This window comes from Nomascus leucogenys, chromosome 12 (assembly GCF_006542625.1).
Source record: "Nomascus leucogenys isolate Asia chromosome 12, Asia_NLE_v1, whole genome shotgun sequence".
In the NCBI taxonomy this organism is placed as follows: domain Eukaryota; kingdom Metazoa; phylum Chordata; class Mammalia; order Primates; family Hylobatidae; genus Nomascus; species Nomascus leucogenys.
This window is the reverse complement of record NC_044392.1, coordinates 28,282,704-28,300,702: the sequence shown is the minus strand read 5'-3', so window position 1 is coordinate 28,300,702 and position 17,999 is coordinate 28,282,704. Positions and strand designations below refer to the sequence as shown.

Here is a 17,999-nt window from a genome sequence, read left to right as displayed (position 1 = left end):
CTACTACATACCTAGGCTATATGGTATAGCTTATTGCTCCTACACCGCAAACCTGCACAGCACATTACTATACTGAATACTGTAGGCAATTATAACACCATGGTAAATATGGCTCAAGCCTGTAATCCCAGCCCTTTGGGAGACTAAGGTGGGAGGACTACTTAAGCCCAGGAGTTCAAGACCAGCCTGGGCAACACAGGTTAGGAAGACCCCATCTCTACCAAAAATAAAACAATTGCCCAGGTATGGTGGCATGTGCCTGTAGTCCCAGCTACTCAGGAGGCGGAAGTGGGAGGACTGCTTGAGCCCAGGAGCTTGAGGCTGCAGTGAGCTATGATCACACCACTGCACTCCAGCCTGGGTGACAGAGCAAGGCCCTGTCTCTAAAAGAAAAATGAAAAAAAAAAAAGGATAAAAAATGGTACACCTATATAGGGCATTTACCATGAATATAGCTTGCAGGACTGGAAGTTGCCGTGGGTGAGTCAGTGTGTGAGTGGTGAATGAATGTACTGTAGACTTTATAAACACTGTACACTTAGGCTACACTAAATTCATGTGTAAAAATTTCTTTCTTCAATAACAAATTAACCTTACCTTACTATAACTTTACTTTATAGACTTTAAAATTGTTTTAATGTTTTGACTCTTTTGTAATAACACTTAGCTTAAAACACAAACACATTGTATAGCTATTATACAAAATACTGTATTTTCTTTTTTATATTCTTATTCTGTAAGTTTTTTTATATTTCTAGAAGGTTTTTGTCTTTTGAAACTTTTTAAACTTAAAAACAAAGACATAAATGCACACATTAGCCTAGGGCTTCACAGGGTCAGGATCCTCAAGACATCACTATGTGACAGGAATTTTTCAGCTCCATTATCATCTTATGGGACCACCGCAGTATATGTGGTCCAATGTTGTATCACATGACTGTATAACTAGAGACATCTTGCTCTTTTACTCCCAGCTGTGGACAAACAAGAAACTTTGCTGTTGTGGCTGCAGGAAGGCAAATGTTTTTCTAATACTTTGTACAACGTAGTCCTCATGCCCACTATGTCTAACAGGTCACAAATATTCATTAATAAAATATAGTCAAACATTTAGGAGTTCACAATCTAGTGAGCGAGATAGGCATCATGGTGCACTGTTGTTTTTCCAAATGCCCATTGCTAATCTGTTCATCTTATTCTTCTGTCAAAGCAGTAAGGACAGAAGAAAAGATGTGAGTCATCCCAGAGTCACAGCGCTCTGGAAATGCCTGAAATCCATTCTTTCCTGTCCCTCAGATCACTGTAAGGACTTCAAGGTTCTCTCCAACCCTTATAGCTGTATGAAAACATTCTTTCTGATATGAGAGCCTCCACCCTCTCTCTAAGGAAAGTAAATCCTTTCTTAGTCAAGCTCTCCCTTTTCCACACTCCGGTCTTTCCCTGGAATGTCTCCTCTGTCCTTTTTCACACTCCAGTCTTTCCCTGGAATGTCTCCTCTGTCCTTCTTCCCTTCCTCCTTTCCCATTATACGTCTCACTAACCCTCAGGAAAATAGCTTTAAAATGTCCCCTCTGGAATGGGGCCCAGTCCACAGAGCACCTACCTTTGGGATAAGTCAGATGTCAAACTCAATTACCTACGAAGGCCAGGCAGAACAGTGTTCTTCTGACTTTGTTTGCATATTAAGTTCATGGAACATTCTCTACTTTCACGAAGAAACATGATCTTTTTTTCTTGAAATATACAGCCCTTAGTTAAGCTTTCATTTGCACAGTTTTGACAGATAAGGATGCAAGAACTATTTCTTTTTCCTCCCAATTCTACTCTAATGTCAGTAACTGGCAGAGGACCTTCTGAGTAACAGAGAACATATGCCCTCTAAAAGGCTACTAAGCAGCCACTGTTTGCCAAATGGAACATGGGCCTGGTGTTGCTGTGTTGCTAGATCTTCTGACCTTTCAGGAGACAAAAATCCAGATATTTTTAGGAAAAATCATGTTTTCAAAATGCTGATGTGCACGAAAGAAAAAGAGATCAGACTGTTAACTGTTGTCTATGTAGAAAGAGGAAGACATAAGAAACTCCATTTTGTTCTGTACTAAGAAACATTCTTCTGCCTTTAGATGCTGTTAATCTGTAACCCTAGCCCCAACGCTGTGCTCGCAGAAACATGTGCTGTGTTGACTCAAGGTTTAATGGATTTAGGGCTACGCAGGGTGTGCTTTGTTAAAAATGTGTTTGCAGGCAGTATGCTTGGTAAAAGTCATCGCCATTCTCCAGTCTCGAGTACCCAGGGACACAATGCACTGCGGAAGGCCGCAGAGACCTCTGCCCAAGAAAGCCTGGGTATTGTCCAAGGTTTCTCCCCACTGAGACAGCTTGAGATACGGCCTCGTGGGAAGGGAAAGACCTGACTGTCCCCCAGCCGTCCCCCAGCCCGACACCAGTAAAGGGTCTGTGCTGAGGAGGATTAGTAAAAGAGGAAGGCCTCTTTGCAGTTGAGATAAGAGGAAGGCATCTGTCTCCTGCTCATCCCTGGGAATGGAATGTCTCGGTGTAAAACCCGACGTACATTCTATTTACTGAGATAGGAAAAAATCGCCTTATGGCTGGAGGTGAGACATGCTGGCAGCAATACTGCTCTTTACTGCACTGAGATGTTTGTGTAAAGTCAAACATAAACCTGGCCTACGTGCACATCGAGGCACAGAACCTTTCCTTAAACTTATTTACGACACAGAGACCTTTGCTCACATGTTTTCCTGCTGACCCTCTCCCCACCATTATCCTATAGTCCTGCCACATCCCCCTCACCGAGATAGTAGAGATAGTGATCAGTAAATACTGAGGGAACTCAGAAACCAGTGCCGGCGCGGGTCCTCCGTATGCTAAGCGCTGGTCCCCCGGGCCCACTGTTCTTTCCCTATACTTTGTCTCTGTGTCTTATCTTTTCTCAGTCTCTCATCCCACCTGACGAGAAACCCCCACAGGTGTGGAGGGGCTGGCCCCCTTCAGCGGACAGCTAATTCAAGACAATTTAAAATGCTCCAAAGTCTAAAGCAAACAAGTTCACAGAGTGCAGGAGCATTGCCAGTGTACAGCTTCTGGCACCGTAAATTCTAATGAGTATTTTATTATATTTGCTTAATTTACAACAGACAATTATATAATTATGCCTTTGACAGACATCAATAATCTGTTTCTGTATTCATTCTCCATATTTATAGAGTATTGTGTTTTCTAGCTGATTTCCACAACACATTGTTAACAGTGCCTTAGGCCAAACTACTCTTCGTTCCCAATTATTCTCTTTCTTCCCTACAAAGGGAGTTAAAACAAGGAGCTGTTAAAACTTGGAGCCAAATTAGAGATTAAATTACATTAGCTTTAAACGGTTTTCTGGAGTGGCTAGAAATTTTTACCAGTAATCTTACTGCAAGTCCTGGGTCAGTGAAGAACTGGGTAAATATGATTAGCATGCACGCACAAACACATCACTGTGATGAAAACGCAAATCACAGTATGTGAGTCACTACTCTCAACACTGCCATGCCCCTGCCTTAAACCTGCCATCCCCATCCAGAGGATTTTTCTCATCTCTGAACTCCAATCATTTACACCTTCCCCCATCAGAATTTACCCTACATTTTAATATAATTGCATATAAATATGCCTTCCCTGTAACAGCAGGGACTGTGTCTCTCCACTGTATGGCCTGGCACAGTGTCCAGCACACAGTAGGCAAAGCAAGAGTTACTGCATGAGCCAGTATCATCATCCAAACAATAGCTACCATTTCCAGAGCACCTACCGTGAGCTGACTAGTTTACCTACATTATCCTGGTGGCTTTCCCAGACCAGACCACCCAAACCAAAACAGCCCCCCAGTCACCCTCTAGGCACATAACCCTATTTTAGTTCTCTGAATACGACTGATTGCTGTCTAACATATTTTGGTTTGTGTGCTTATTGTCTGTCACCGGTTTCCCTTCGGAAGGGAAGCTCCCTTGGAAGGAAAGCTCCAAGAGGACAGGCATCTTATCTACCTTGTACTTGGCTCATAGCAAATAAATGAATCTAAGCCGCCCACCTCCCTGAGTGACAGAGTTGACCTGCACACAGTAGGTCTCAAAGAGTATGTTTTAAATTTTATATTTAGATTTCAAGATAATTGTGTTGAATATTTTATGGTTCATAACAAACGGAAAGGGGAGGGCAGAATAAAAATAAATAAAAGTTTAGTTACATTACCCTAGCACTCACATTGGCACGGGAATTTTTGCTGCAATAAGAAAGCCACTTCCTCTGACATAAGATCACCCACACTTCTGGGTCTTGCCACATCCTCTTAGACAGCTCATCGTGGCTGGGCTGGCTGGGGCGGTCAGGACTCCAGACGCTCACACTAAAAGAGGGGCGGTAGTCGAGCAGACATTCCACTCCTCTGTAGGGAGCTGGCCGCGAGTGGGTGCGCAGGAGGGTGCGCGCGCATCCGTGCAGCGCCCAGGGCGGCTGTGCGAAGCCGCCGCAGTCTGCGCGCCGCAGCGATTCTCCACCTTGGGGCTCGCTTTCCTGCCGCGCTCCTCTTCCTTCCACCCTCAAAGCGCACACCCCCTGCAGAGTCAAACCTAGCGCATCCTCAAGCTTCCAGGGGGCAACGTGACAGAGCACCGCATCACGTGTGTAGAGACGGCCTATAGTGTCCGAAGGATGCCACCTAGTCGCAGGCCCGGCGGCGCCACGAACAGGGACTGCGGTAGTCCAGCTGGCGCCGCGTCAGGGCCCGGCCCGGCCCAGCCCAACCCCCGCGCCCCGCCCCCGCGGCCCGGCCCCCAGCGGCCGGCCTCCCGCGGCCCCGCCCCCGCCTCCCCAGTCCCCGCCTCTCGCGCCTTCGTTTATTCCTCCGCGCGCTGGGACCCGCTGCTTCTTCGCCAGAACCACCCGGTTGCTTGCTGTCCCAGCGGCGCCTCCTCATCACCGTCGCCATGCCCGGAGGTCTGCTTCTCGGGGACGTGGCCCCCAACTTTGAGGCCAATACCACCGTCGGCCGCATCCGTTTCCACGACTTTCTGGGAGACTCGTAAGTGGCCACCGCCTAGCCCTGTCCTGGCCTCGGTTGCGCCGGACTCGGAGGTGCCTTCCCTATTTTTTCTCCCTTCCGTCCTCCCGGCCGCTCAGCCCCCTGCGGCGCCCGCCCCCTCCCCCGCACCGGTTCCCGCGCGCGCCAGGCCATGTGGCCCCTGCTCAGCGTCGGCTGCGCTGCTGGGAGCTGGCACCCCTTCGGCCTGCCCTGCGCGGGCCACTCGATCCCTCCTGGCCTCCCCGCCTCCGGCGTGGCTGGGCAAGTCCACGCCAAGGTGGGGGGTGGGGAGGATAAAATTGGATTCTGCAGGTTCTGGAAACTCACTGCCCGCGGGAGGGTTTGTTGTCCGTTTAACTCGTCTTAGTAAACTGTGCAGGTGGCGTGGTCAGGCCGAGGGCGCAGGGGCGGGGCGGCATTGGCGATCACTTCCCCGGACTAGTGCCCAGGGTCGCACCGCCTTCCCACCCTTGGTTCTGGAATTTGCTCCCTGGGGAGGATGGGTGTCTGAAGCCAAAGTCGGAGGACGCAGCTGCTGGCTATAGGTTACAGGAAGGCCAACGTATTATCTGAGGGTGCAGTGGTATATGCAGGCTTCTGGGCACAAAATGTGAAATTTAAAACCACTAGCTGCCAAGTAGGTGGCCGAAAGACTTTTTGTCCAGAGCCGCCTCCAATGGCCAAGATATGATTTGATAACAGCTTTAGGAAGAGCCAAGAACACTCTGCGTAGGTGTGCCCTCAGAGATTCCAGAACTTGCAACACTTGGAGGGAAGGACTTTCTGACGCTGTGCCTCTGTAGTGGCCTATTCTTGCTAGTGATGGCCGTTCCAGGCTCCAGGACACGTGACTCTCCAACTTTGAGACTCTTGTTTCCCAGTGGCTTGCCCCTCAATGTCCCCTCCGCTTTCTCCCTTGCTTCTAGCACATGAGCTTGCTGATGATAGCCAAATTGATGACCTGTGATCTGACTTGGCAGTTTTACCATTATGAATAGGAGTAGTACATCGTAAATCGGTGTTACCCTTTTTTTTTTTTTACAGCTCCTGAATCAGCAAACTGGAAGTTGCTTAGTTTTCATCAGAAGCATTCTAGGCATGTCTAGTTATATTATGGTTCTGAAGTACTAGTGGTCCCACTACACTGTGGGGCTCCAAGGCTTGACGACAGTTCTTCCCCAGATTATATCCTTTTTGTATACAGTATCCAGGGAGACAGGCTTATGAAATTAATCAGTGATTGGACAGGGCTGTGCAGAGAACCAGGGAGAGATTCTTACACATCATATGCCTACCCAACCCCTTATAACCTCTTAAGTCCCTTTCCAGCCACTGAATAGGGAAAAGTTAAGCTTTGTGAAAGATAGGACTAGGCCAGAAAAAGGTTGAGAAATGGAATATTCAAACCTTGAAAGCAGAAAAATACTTTAGAAATACAGCTTATGGCCATTCTTATACTTAGGATCTAGGTAGTAATATTTCTCCAGCAATCCTTGGGATTTTTAGAGTTGTGTTCCTTCCCGTTTCTACCTGCAGCCCTCATCGCCATGAAACATAAACTATTTCCAGAACTCTTAGCTTGTATAGATTAAATATTAGCATAAAACATATTTACTGTGCCAACAATTATAAATGCTGTCACTTTTTAAGCTAACCATACTTTTTTGGGGTTTTGTTAATGTTTATTGGCCTCTAGATCCATCTAGATTTGATCAAAAGTGGTACTTTATCAGGGATCCATAGTTAGGAACACGATAGAAATATCTGCATTTATTAACTAATATGCAAGTCTGCCTAGGATCAGGCATAGTATTCCCTACCTTACCGGGAAGAGAAGTTTGAACCTTTTATATGTTTATGACACGTGGATTTTTGCCTGATTTTTCCAATTTTCTATTCTATATATGATCCCAAATCAGACTGTTAATTTTTGATTCAGGTATTTTTGAGAAGAAAAAATTAAAATGTATCTCTCTACCTTACCCCTGATCATTGTAAACAACTAAAGAGGTTGGGTGCTACATTGGGTGAGTTTACTGGACCTTATCGCTGTTTCTGTAAATGGTAGAAGCAGCTTCTTCATAGCACATCTTCACTAGGCAAAATATGTGTTTTCCAGGGGTCTTCTGGGGCTTAGTAAATGAGAACCATTCTCTTGAAGGAGGAAACCTTTTGTCTTTTGAAAATGGGTAAGAAAATGGGAGAATGTCACTGAATTACTCTTAAGTGCAGCAGTAGGAAGACTTGGAGGGGAAGGAAGGCCAAGGTAAGACATTCTCGGAGTTTATCCTATTTGTAGCCATGAGGTAAACTGGAGTTTCGATTCTGAGGGAGGGAAGAACGTGAACTGGCTTAAAACCAGTTCCTTTTGCATGATTCAGCAAAACAGTCTTTATGGACTCACAATGGAAAAAGAACTCCTAACTTTTCTAATTTATCCTCCTTTTAAGGATACGGGAGGAAACGCCCTGTTCCATTTCTTCTCAACTTCTGGAGACCAACTTCTGGAGATCATCTAACCATTAAATAGATCGTTTTCCATAGAATCTAAGGCCTAGATTTTACTCATAGTGATATTATCTACTTCAAAAGATATACTCTTATGTTCTTCCTTTTGCCCTTCATAGTAAAGTGAACATAGTGCACACCTCCACAATCTTAAAAAAAGATATTAACTTTCTTTCCAGTTTTGCCATAGGGCCCTTCATCCTTTTTGTAAGAAGATCTTTTTCCTTCTTGAAACCTTGGGAGTTGAGTGGCAGCCGTTTAAGTGGGAAGGAGGTGCCCTTGTCTTTGCTTGTTCTCTGTGCTCAGGGAAACTTTGGAAAGGTCAGCTTGGCATCTAGGCTAGATTTAGTTATCTACTAGTTTAGGATCCTGCCTAAATCATCTGGTTTAGGATGGTTTAAGTTGATGGGGATGTGGAAAACTGAGTGTTAAATTTTCCTTTTCAGTTGAAAGAGTAATTTCTGTTGCCAAGAAGAAGGAAATGGTACTTCAGCTTTCTTGGTGACAGCTTGAAATGTGCTCAAAATCTATAAAATCTTAGACAATGATGACTTAGATATTAGTATTTATCTAAGAATTTGCTGTTGTAGAAATCTATATTGCAGGCTATCAAAATTCTACCTGCTTGGTCTGAAGAAAGAAGAAAAAGAAACTGCAAATGAAGAGATAGGTAAAACTGTGAAGGTGCTATTGTTTTGTCAGAGTGTAAATATTGGGTGTCATGTTTGGCAGGTTAGATCAGTAAAGTGGTTTTACAAAAGATTTTATATCCACTTGCTTCAAAGAAAGCAAATGTCAACTTTAATTTTTACATACAAATAGAAGATAGAAACCTATTTATTTCAGATTACATAATCTGTTTATTATTGCAGTCAGGCATTTGTTTGGATTGAGAGCATACTGGGACGTCCATTATTGGAGCTGAATGTCAGGGTCTATGCTAGAAAAAAAATGTAGAAAAGGATAAGAAGAAATAATTAAGTTTTTTCAGTGAACTACTTGGCTTGAATAGCACAGATTTTATTAGCCAAAAAGGAGTCAGGGTGACACCATAATTATTAAAGGAGGCAACACCTTAACATTGGTCTTTTTAAATATGTGTCATCTTGAATTTCATGTCTTTGCTTGAATTGGGCTATAAGCATAGGCTTCTCTGGAGGTAAGTAGATTGAAAAGCATTCCTCAACAGAAAAGCTTAAAATATCATCATAAGCATTCATTTAAAAAAGAAAGCCTGTTTTTGATCCAGAAGTTGTGACTTTTCATTCTCTGTGATGTTGGTGATTACTCCTTCATTCAATTGTGACCTTGTTTTTCTTCCTTTCAGATGGGGCATTCTCTTCTCCCACCCTCGGGACTTTACCCCAGTGTGCACCACAGAACTTGGCAGAGCTGCAAAGCTGGCACCAGAATTTGCCAAGAGGAATGTTAAGTTGATTGCCCTTTCAATAGACAGTGTTGAGGACCATCTTGCCTGGAGCAAGGTTAGTATCAATTGGCATGTGCTTTCAGCCTGAGATTATAGGTCAAGTTATAAATTATAGAGTACTTGGTTTTGAGGATAAGGTAAAAGTAAGCCTTAGGTTCAAAGTTCACTAATTATTTGAAAATTTCAGTTGAATCACACAGTGAGCACATTGCTAAATCCATTGGTCAGTCAATTCTCAGCCCTCCTCTTGGCCTGCCAGCAGCATTCAACCCAGGTGATCACTGTACCTCCTGAAACTTTTTCCTTTCTTGACTTCCAGGACACCACATCCTAGCTGTTCCTGCTCACTGATTCTTCATCTCCCCACTCCTAATTTATGCTGAAGTTACCCTGAACTTATTTCTTGGACCTTCTCTCTTTTTTGTCTGCACTCTTTGCCTGGGTGAGCTCATCCACTCACACCTTTAAATACCATCTATGTGCTGTGATTCTCAAATTTTCATGTCTATGCCAGACTCTTCCAGGTTCCTATAACCACTGCCTACTTAGCATCTCTCCTGGGATGTCCAGTCATCTCAAACCTAGCATGTCTAACTAGGCCTCATTCTTAGATCCAGAGTTTTACTCATCTAAGCTAATGGCAACTACATTTTTATAGTTGTTCACGCCCCAAATCCAGGAGCCATTCTGAATTCTTCATGTTTTTTCACATCATACATCTGATTTATCCTCAAACTTGTCAGCTCTACCTTCAAAATATGTCCTGTATCATAGATGGAAGACTCACTTCCCAGGGATCTGTGTGACTTACCCTCATCTCTTTTGGGTCTCAACTCACAGGACATTTCATCAAAGCCTTTCTTGTCCTCATTATCTAAAATTATAACTCCTTTTCACATTCAGCATCCCCTTCTCCTCAGCACTCTGCATATTACCTATTTAGTTTGTTTGTTTCTTCCTAGTAGAGTGTAAACTCAGCAGGAACAGAGACTCCTGTTTTGTGCACTGCTGGAACAATGCTCACTACCCAGTATATCTTAGGTGATCAGTCAATATTTGTTGAATGAATTAACTGAAGGAAATACCTACTTTTAGCAAAAGAATTTACTTGAACAATAAATTTCGTGGTCTGAATTTACCTTGAAAACATTTTAAGGGCTTTACTACACTGTGCTGTTAAGTAATAATGATAACTACTTTTTGAGGGATGTATACTAGAAACTATGTCAAGCATGTGCAGTTGAATAAAAGATGTATTCACTTGTGAGTTAGGGATCTGTGGCTGCATCCTATAGCAGTTAATGCCAGTTAATCCTAAATATCTGAGACTAGAAGAATCATGTGTAGGAGAAAAAAGAAAGGCAGTTATCTGTCTTGAAGTAGAATTTTTTTTCATTCCTTACACTTCTCAGTGAGTGGTAACTGTAGTTTTTGCTATCATTTTTCATTTTCGTTTTTGCAGTTGAGCATACTTTTTTCACTCAGAGAGTTGGAGGGACTTGCCCAAGACTGCCCAATGGCAATGAGATTTGAACCTCAAATCAATGTTCTTTTTAATGCAAGATGATAAAGAGTAGGATTCAGCCTAATTTAGAATAGAATAAAGCCAAATAATTTAGGATAGGTTATTTGGTGTTCATGGGTGTAATCTAATGCCCATGATGCAAGTGGCAGAGCAGAGAATTAGTGCACAGTGATACTTAAAGTGACATATTGCCAAAGGAAGCGTTTATAGCCCATTATATAATACCTTTTAAAGGATAGACGCATACTCAGGTTTATTTTACCTGCTGAGCTTCTGCCTTAGAAGTTTTCAGAATTGTGATTACACTGAATAGGGAAAAAGTCTGAACTATCAGAAGCAGTGCCGAAACTTTGTCAAACAACTGATTATATAATAATCTGCCTCTAGCATGAGACTATATTAATTATTATTTAGCTCTGGTGACTTCATAAGTAGCCAGTGACAACAGAAAGTTAAGATAATAAAATGAAGGAATGTTAGAATTTGTTGTCATCTGGGAGCCTGAGGCAGGAGAATGGCTTGAACCCAAGAGGTGCAGGCTGCAGTGAGCTGAGATCGCGCCACTGCACTCCAGCCTGGGCAACAGAGACTCCACCTCAAAAAAATAAATAAATAAAAAGAATTTGTTGTTATCCACTTCAGAGCTCATTAATGCCACATTTGTCACATCCCTGTTGAGAAATCCACAATGGTTTTATATCTGCTATGCCATCAAGCCCCTGTTTTACTTTCAAGCCTACACATTATAGACCTTATCCCAATTTTAAATCCTCTTTTCCATTACTTGCTAAACTCTATCCAACTAAGTTCCTCACTCTCCTATGTTTATGTACAGAGTTGCCCACATGTTTCATTAATATCATTCCTGGCCGGGCGCGGTAGCTCTCGCCTGTAATCCCAGCACTCTGGGAGGCCGAGGCAGGTGGATCACAAGGTCAGGAGTTCAAGACCAGCCTGGCCAAGATGGTGAAACCCCGTTTCTACTAAAAATACAAAAAAAAATTAGCCAGGTATGATGGCGGGTGCCTGTAATCCCAGCTATTCAGGAGGCTGAGGCAGAGAATTGCTTGAACCTGGGAGGCGGAGGTTGCAGTGAGCCAAGATCGCACCACTGCACTCCAGCCTGGGCGACAGAGCAAGACTCTGTCTCAAAAATATATATATATATATACACACACACACATATATATACACATATATATATACGCACATGTATATATATACACACATACACACATACACATATATATATGTGGTTCCTGATTCCTAGAATGCCTTTCTTTTCTCTGTGAAAAATCTTACCCATCCTTCAAGAGCCTAGATAGAAGTCCTGTTCTTTTTTTGAAGCCTTTTGTAACTCTTGGAGTCCCACAAATGGGAGTGTTCGTATACTTCAGCATTTACCATCCACCATTTAACATTAGTCTTGCATTTGCTGCTGCTTCATACTGGAATCATCTCTAACCAAATGAGAAGTTCCTTTGAAGGCAGGAGCCATGTCTTACTCATCTGTATTCCACATGTACCATAATGCTTAGCCCACCTTAAGTGCTATATCAATGCTTAATCAAATAACAAAACTAGATTTTTTTCCTCCAAAAACTTCTAGGGATAGGAAAAGTAGAAATAAATGGATGAATAAAGTTTTACTAGGGAAGGAGGGAGGTGTATCATTTTTCTTTAGTTCAGACTTGAAATGCTTTGTTTTCCCTTTGAATTTCACCCTAGTTTAGGTTTACTTCTGCCTTTTCACCCATTTATTTCTGACTTGTCCTTCAAGTATATATTCAACTCTCCATTCTTGTGTTTGCTTTGTTTTGTGATTTTTTTTTTTTTTTTTGGTCATTTCTTATTATTTGTCTTGTAACCTAACATCTGAGTCAGGGTGCTTTTGAGGCAGGGACCAGATCTATAAGATTTTCTTTACATATGGCATTATTTCTAGATGTGATGGATTTAACAAACCTATTGTATCTGATGATTTTTACGGTATTTGGGTACCCAGAGGTGCCTTGTATTTGGATCTAACTAAATTATTGCAATTTTAAAGGGGTTGCTGCTATTTTCTCATAGCAGTAAAAGCATGCTGAATTTAAGAGAACTGGGCATGAAAACAGCTTTGGTCCATGATTACAACCTAAGTACTGTACTCTGCTGTTATTCCTGGCAGTAATTGGAATGAAGAGTGTTCATCTACTCACTTTTTAAAATTAAAATTGCTTAAAGAAAATTACTGTGATTTGGTCCCCTTTCCTGTCTTGCAAGGTGATGGCTGTTAACTGATGAAATTCAGAGCATGTGTTGGGTTTAGATTCTTCTTTCCCCTTTTACTTGTGTTTCAGGATATCAATGCTTACAATTGTGAAGAACCCACAGAAAAGTTACCTTTTCCCATCATCGATGATAAGAATCGAGAGCTTGCCATCCTGTTGGGCATGCTGGATCCAGCAGAGAAGGATGAAAAAGGCATGCCTGTGACAGCTCGTGTGGTAGGTCATACAAATTCATTTTGTAGTTAGCATAACTGATGAGGCTGTATGTCCATGTAAATGCTTGTACCAGCTAGAGGAGATAGGGGAATATCTACAATTATGAAATAACTGTGTATTGGCGACAATATCACTGATTATCTGTAATGCTGATGCAATTTTCAGCTAAATTTTTCAACTGCTTTATTCATAGTTCATGGAAATCAACAAAAAAAAGTTGTTTATCCTAAAATGTCTTCCAGAATTGAGAAACCTTTTCGTAGCTCTCCTGACCGCTCTCCTGACCGCCCTGTCTTTAAAGTGATGGGCCATATCCTTCTTCATAAGGCAGCTCTATTTTAAGTTTTTATTTCTTCTGTCCTCTGCCCACTAGAAAACAAACCCAATCCCTCATCTGAATAAATGCACAACTATTCAAGGAACAGTATCAACTCCCATTAGTATTATTTTTATGATAGTCATCCCCAATTGACACAGCCTTTCCCTCGATTAAATTTGCATATCAGTTTTTCTTACTGGGATAGCCAGAACCAAATAGAATTCCCTTCTAAGTTTAGAAAATAACAGGGAGAAGAAAATTATCTGTATTCCAGCCATCCACATTAGCAGTTGGTGTATCCTTCTAGATGCTTTGTTTTTGTCTTGTTTTTATACCCTTGAACATTATTAATGACTGCAGAGCTTTCTAAGTGGCTTTAATAACACTCAAAGAACTCTTCCTGTTTATGCCCTTCTGTGCTTTACAGGTGTTTATTTTTGGTCCTGATAAGAAGCTGAAGCTGTCTATCCTCTACCCAGCTACCACTGGCAGGAACTTTGATGAGATTCTCAGGGTAGTCATCTCTCTCCAGCTGACAGCAGAAAAAAGGGTTGCCACCCCAGTTGATTGGAAGGTAAAGATGTTTAAAAAAAAGCAGTTTCTCTACTTGCCTGAAAGGCCAGTCTCTAAATGGCCAACTTCAAGGTCTATGTTACCCGGGTCTTGTTTCTAGCACGCAAGTACACTGGGAGGATTTTTCCTCATGGCTGAGTTCAAGATTTGCTGAGAGAGGCCTTTTTCAAGGTCTTTATAACACCTTTTATACACAACACAAACTCCCTATATGGCTTTCTAACTTTTAGATAATTTGGAAAAATTATTTGTCAGAATGATTCCTTTTCCTAATAGAAGGTTTAAAAAAAAAACAAAAAACTTATCTAACCCTTCCCTGATGGCAAAATATTTATCGCACAATCTTTTTTTTTTTTTTTTTTGAGACAGAGTCTTGCTCTGTCGCCCAGGCTGGAGTGCAGTGGCGCGATCTCAGCTCACTACAAGCTCCACCTCCCGGGTTCACGGCATTCTCCTGCCTCAGCCTCTCCGAGTAGCTGGGACTACAGGCGCCCGCCACCACGCCCGGCTAATTTTTTGTATTTTTAGTAGAGACGGGGTTTCACCGTGGTCTTGATCTCCTGACCTCGTGATCCGCCCGCCTCGGCCTCCCAAAGTGCTGGGATTACAAGCGTGAGCCACCGTGCCCGGCATATCGCACAATCTTGATTGGCCATTTCCGTTAAGTCATGGCTGTAAAAGTACTGGTGTATTAATGTCATTAAGTATTTCATTTCTCTTAAGCTTCATTCTTTTAAATCTGTGCTAGAATTCTCCAAAATTTGTTCATAAACTTTTCATCTTTAGGACATGGGTAACATCAAAAGAGTATCTTAACATTGCTACATTTTTAAAATAATGCTAACCTGAATACCAGGTTTTGTTTTTTCTGACAGACAAATCACTTAAATTCTGTATCCATTAGTTAACTTATTATTACTTATTTATGTACTTATTGAGCCCAGATAGTAGTGAACTGGGGAGATAGCAGTGAACAATAGAAAGTACTAGCCGTCATAGAACTTCCATTCCAGTGAGTGGAGACAAACAGTAAACAAGTTTATTAAGTGGTGATAACAGGTGCTACAGGAAAGAATCAAGCACAGATGGGGAGAATAACAGCACAGGGGTGGGAGAGTGACTGTCAAGGAATGCCTGTCTATGAAGGGACCTTTGGGGAAAGACATGGAGAAGATGTGACCAAGGCATGTATACTTGTGAGGGACGAGCACTATAGGCAGAAGGAACAGTTAGTGCAAGAAACTGGGCCTACAAGTGAGCTTGGCATCTTGGAGGAATACAAAGAAAGCTAGCATGCCTGGAGAAGAAGCCGCAGAAGGTGGGGTGAGGGACAAGAGACGAGAGGAGGCAGGATTCCATCACACAGGGCTTGCAGGCCATGATACTCAGAATTAAATGTAAAGTGTGGTGGCCAGCTGTTACTGGGTTTAAAACAGGGCTGTTTCTTGTTAAAATGGGGGAACTGCTTTCCCGCCAAAAGTGCCAAAGATCAACTTGGAAAACAAAATCCTCAGAAAGGGGAGAGTAAAGAACACTTGATGAGTCTCATTAGCACCTGTAGCTACTTTTCTAAAGTTAATTCCTGAAGGCCTTGAAGCTTCACTATGAGACTGAATTTCACCATTCTCAATGTCTTTCAATAGGATGGGGATAGTGTGATGGTCCTTCCAACCATCCCTGAAGAAGAAGCCAAAAAACTTTTCCCGAAAGGAGTCTTCACCAAAGAGCTCCCATCTGGCAAGAAGTACCTCCGCTACACACCCCAGCCTTAAGTCTCTTGGAGAAGTTGGTGCTGTGAGCCAGAGGATGTCAGCTGCCAATCATGTTTTCCTGCAGCAATTCCATAAACACATCCTGGTGTCATCACAGTCAAGGTTTTTAGGTTGCTACACCAATGGCTTATTAAATGAAAATGGCACTAAAAGTTTCTTGAGATTCTTTACTCCCCGCCTTCACCAGCAATCAATTCCATTCATACATCAGCACTCTATTGGTTCTGTTTGAAATATGTTCTGTATTTAAAACTCAAATCTTGTTGGATCTCTGCAGGGCTTGTGACCAATGAGGTCATATTTGTTGATGATTGACAAAGCTTGCTTCACTCCATCAGAGAATGACTATCAATTTTTTTTTAACTGTCCTATCATGTCCTCTCTTCTGTCACCCATTTTGAAGAGTGGCAGAACTTGAGGTTCAACTTCCTCTGTAAATATCCAAGTATAAAGCCCAGGAACTTCTAGAATAACCCAGATGCACTTTAATATTCTTTTAGTATGTTTTGATCACAGAACTTCTAGAATAACCCAGATGCTCTTTAATATTCTTTTAATATGTCTTGATCACAGCTGGGGGAAAAAAGCTTTTTAATTCTGTACCTTTCTAGCATATAAGTGAAGAGCAGGGGAAGAGACCTTTAAATATTTTGCTATGAAAAAATTTGTGATAAGTTTCTGTCAAAATGGGGAGATTGCAGAAAAGGCTTCCCTTGTCGTCCAAGGAGGTATAGCAGGTGTGAGCAATATTAGTGCCATGTGCCTTTCACACAGGGTTTGCATTTATCAGTCTGTTTTCCGATGATGTGTACATGAAAGAGTACACCATGTGAAGAGAAGAGAGAATGATTGAAAATGTTTTATTATAGAACTCTTCTTGCAGTGGGTTGCTATTTTCTAGATTTTACTTTTTAGGGAACAAAATAAAATCCTTTGTTAAAACTGGGTCAGAGAATTCTGTTGTCATATTTTGAAGTATCAGCTTAGACTTATGTCCTGAAGGGCAGAGGCTTCCTTCTTACTAGGATTGGCATGAGTAATTTCTTCCAAAGACAGACACATAAGATTTTATATAATGAAAATGGAGGAACAGCTGAAGAACATGTGATGTCACCACATATCTTGGTCCACTTTGCTCCTTCATGTTACTTGCTTGGATCCTACAGTCCCATGATGTTATGATCCCTGGTATAAAGAGCTCTCCTAACCCAGTGCCTTAATGGGATTGCTGGGTGTAGGAATGTGAACCTCAAAGATAATGGTACATCTGTGCTTTTTGCTGCTCTGAACTAATACTCTCTCAGACTTTGATTATACTCTACTAATAAGTGCTAGGTTTAGAAAAGGGTGTCCCATTTATGATGTCTTAGTCTGCTTGGGCTGCTATAGCAAAAATACTATAGACTGGGTGGCTTAAACAACAAACATTTCTCACAGTTCTGGAGACTGGAAGTCCAAGATCAAGGCACTGGTAAATCCTGTCTGGCAAGGACCTGCTTCCTGGTTTGTAGTTAGCTGCCTTCTTCTTGTATCCTCACATGACCAAAAGAGGGAGAGGGATCATCGCTCAACGTCTCATAAGGTCACTAATCCCATTCACGAAGGCTCCACCCTCGTGACCTAATAATTACCTCCCAAAGGCCCTACATCCAAATACTATCACACTGGGGATTAGGCTTTAACATAAGAATGTTGAGGAGACACATTCAGTCCATAGCACCTGGTATAGTCCTTTGAATGAAACCTTTTTTTTTTCTTTTTTGAGGCAGTCTCACCCTGTCCAAGCTGGAGTACAGTGACACAATCTCGGCTCACTGCAACCTCTGCCTCCCGGGTTCATGCAATTCTCCTGCCTCAGCCTCCCAAGCAGCTGGGGCCACAGGCACATACCCCCACTCCCAGCTAATTTTTGTGTTTTTAGTAGAGACGGGATTTCACCATATTGGCCAGGCTGGTCTCAAACTCTTTACCTCGTGATCCACCCGCCTCAGCTTCCCAAAGTGCTGGGATTACAGGCATGAGCCAATGTGCCCAGTCGAAACCTCTATATTTTTATTGAGTAGAATAATGTAAAACAAGCCCTATTGCCATGTGTTAGACAAATCATTAAGCCTTCAGTTTCCTTGATTACTCCACATGTAGAATTTGAGTAACACTAAGAAGGTCAAGAATGTAGGTAGAAATTCCAATTCTGGGGTATGCTGGTTTGAAAGAGACAAGAGGGCTAGCTAGCTTCCTGCTCTCATTCCTCCGCATTTCAATATATTTTGCCCTGAGCTAATACTGCTGAGCATGGTGGCATGC

The 17,999-nt window shown here is 42.4% G+C and overlaps 1 protein-coding gene across 1 annotated transcript; it reads left to right on the top strand.

Moving 5' to 3' along the window:
• Positions 1-4,862: 4,862 nt before the first annotated feature.
• PRDX6 (peroxiredoxin 6) lies at positions 4,863-16,642 on the top strand. The gene is made up of 5 exons (XM_003258893.4): positions 4,863-5,080; positions 8,916-9,072; positions 12,885-13,031; positions 13,778-13,924; positions 15,567-16,642. The coding sequence occupies exons 1-5, from the start codon at positions 4,986-4,988 to the stop codon at positions 15,693-15,695; spliced, it is 675 nt and encodes a 224-aa protein (XP_003258941.1). The 5' UTR covers positions 4,863-4,985; the 3' UTR covers positions 15,696-16,642.
• Positions 16,643-17,999: the final 1,357 nt, after the last annotated feature.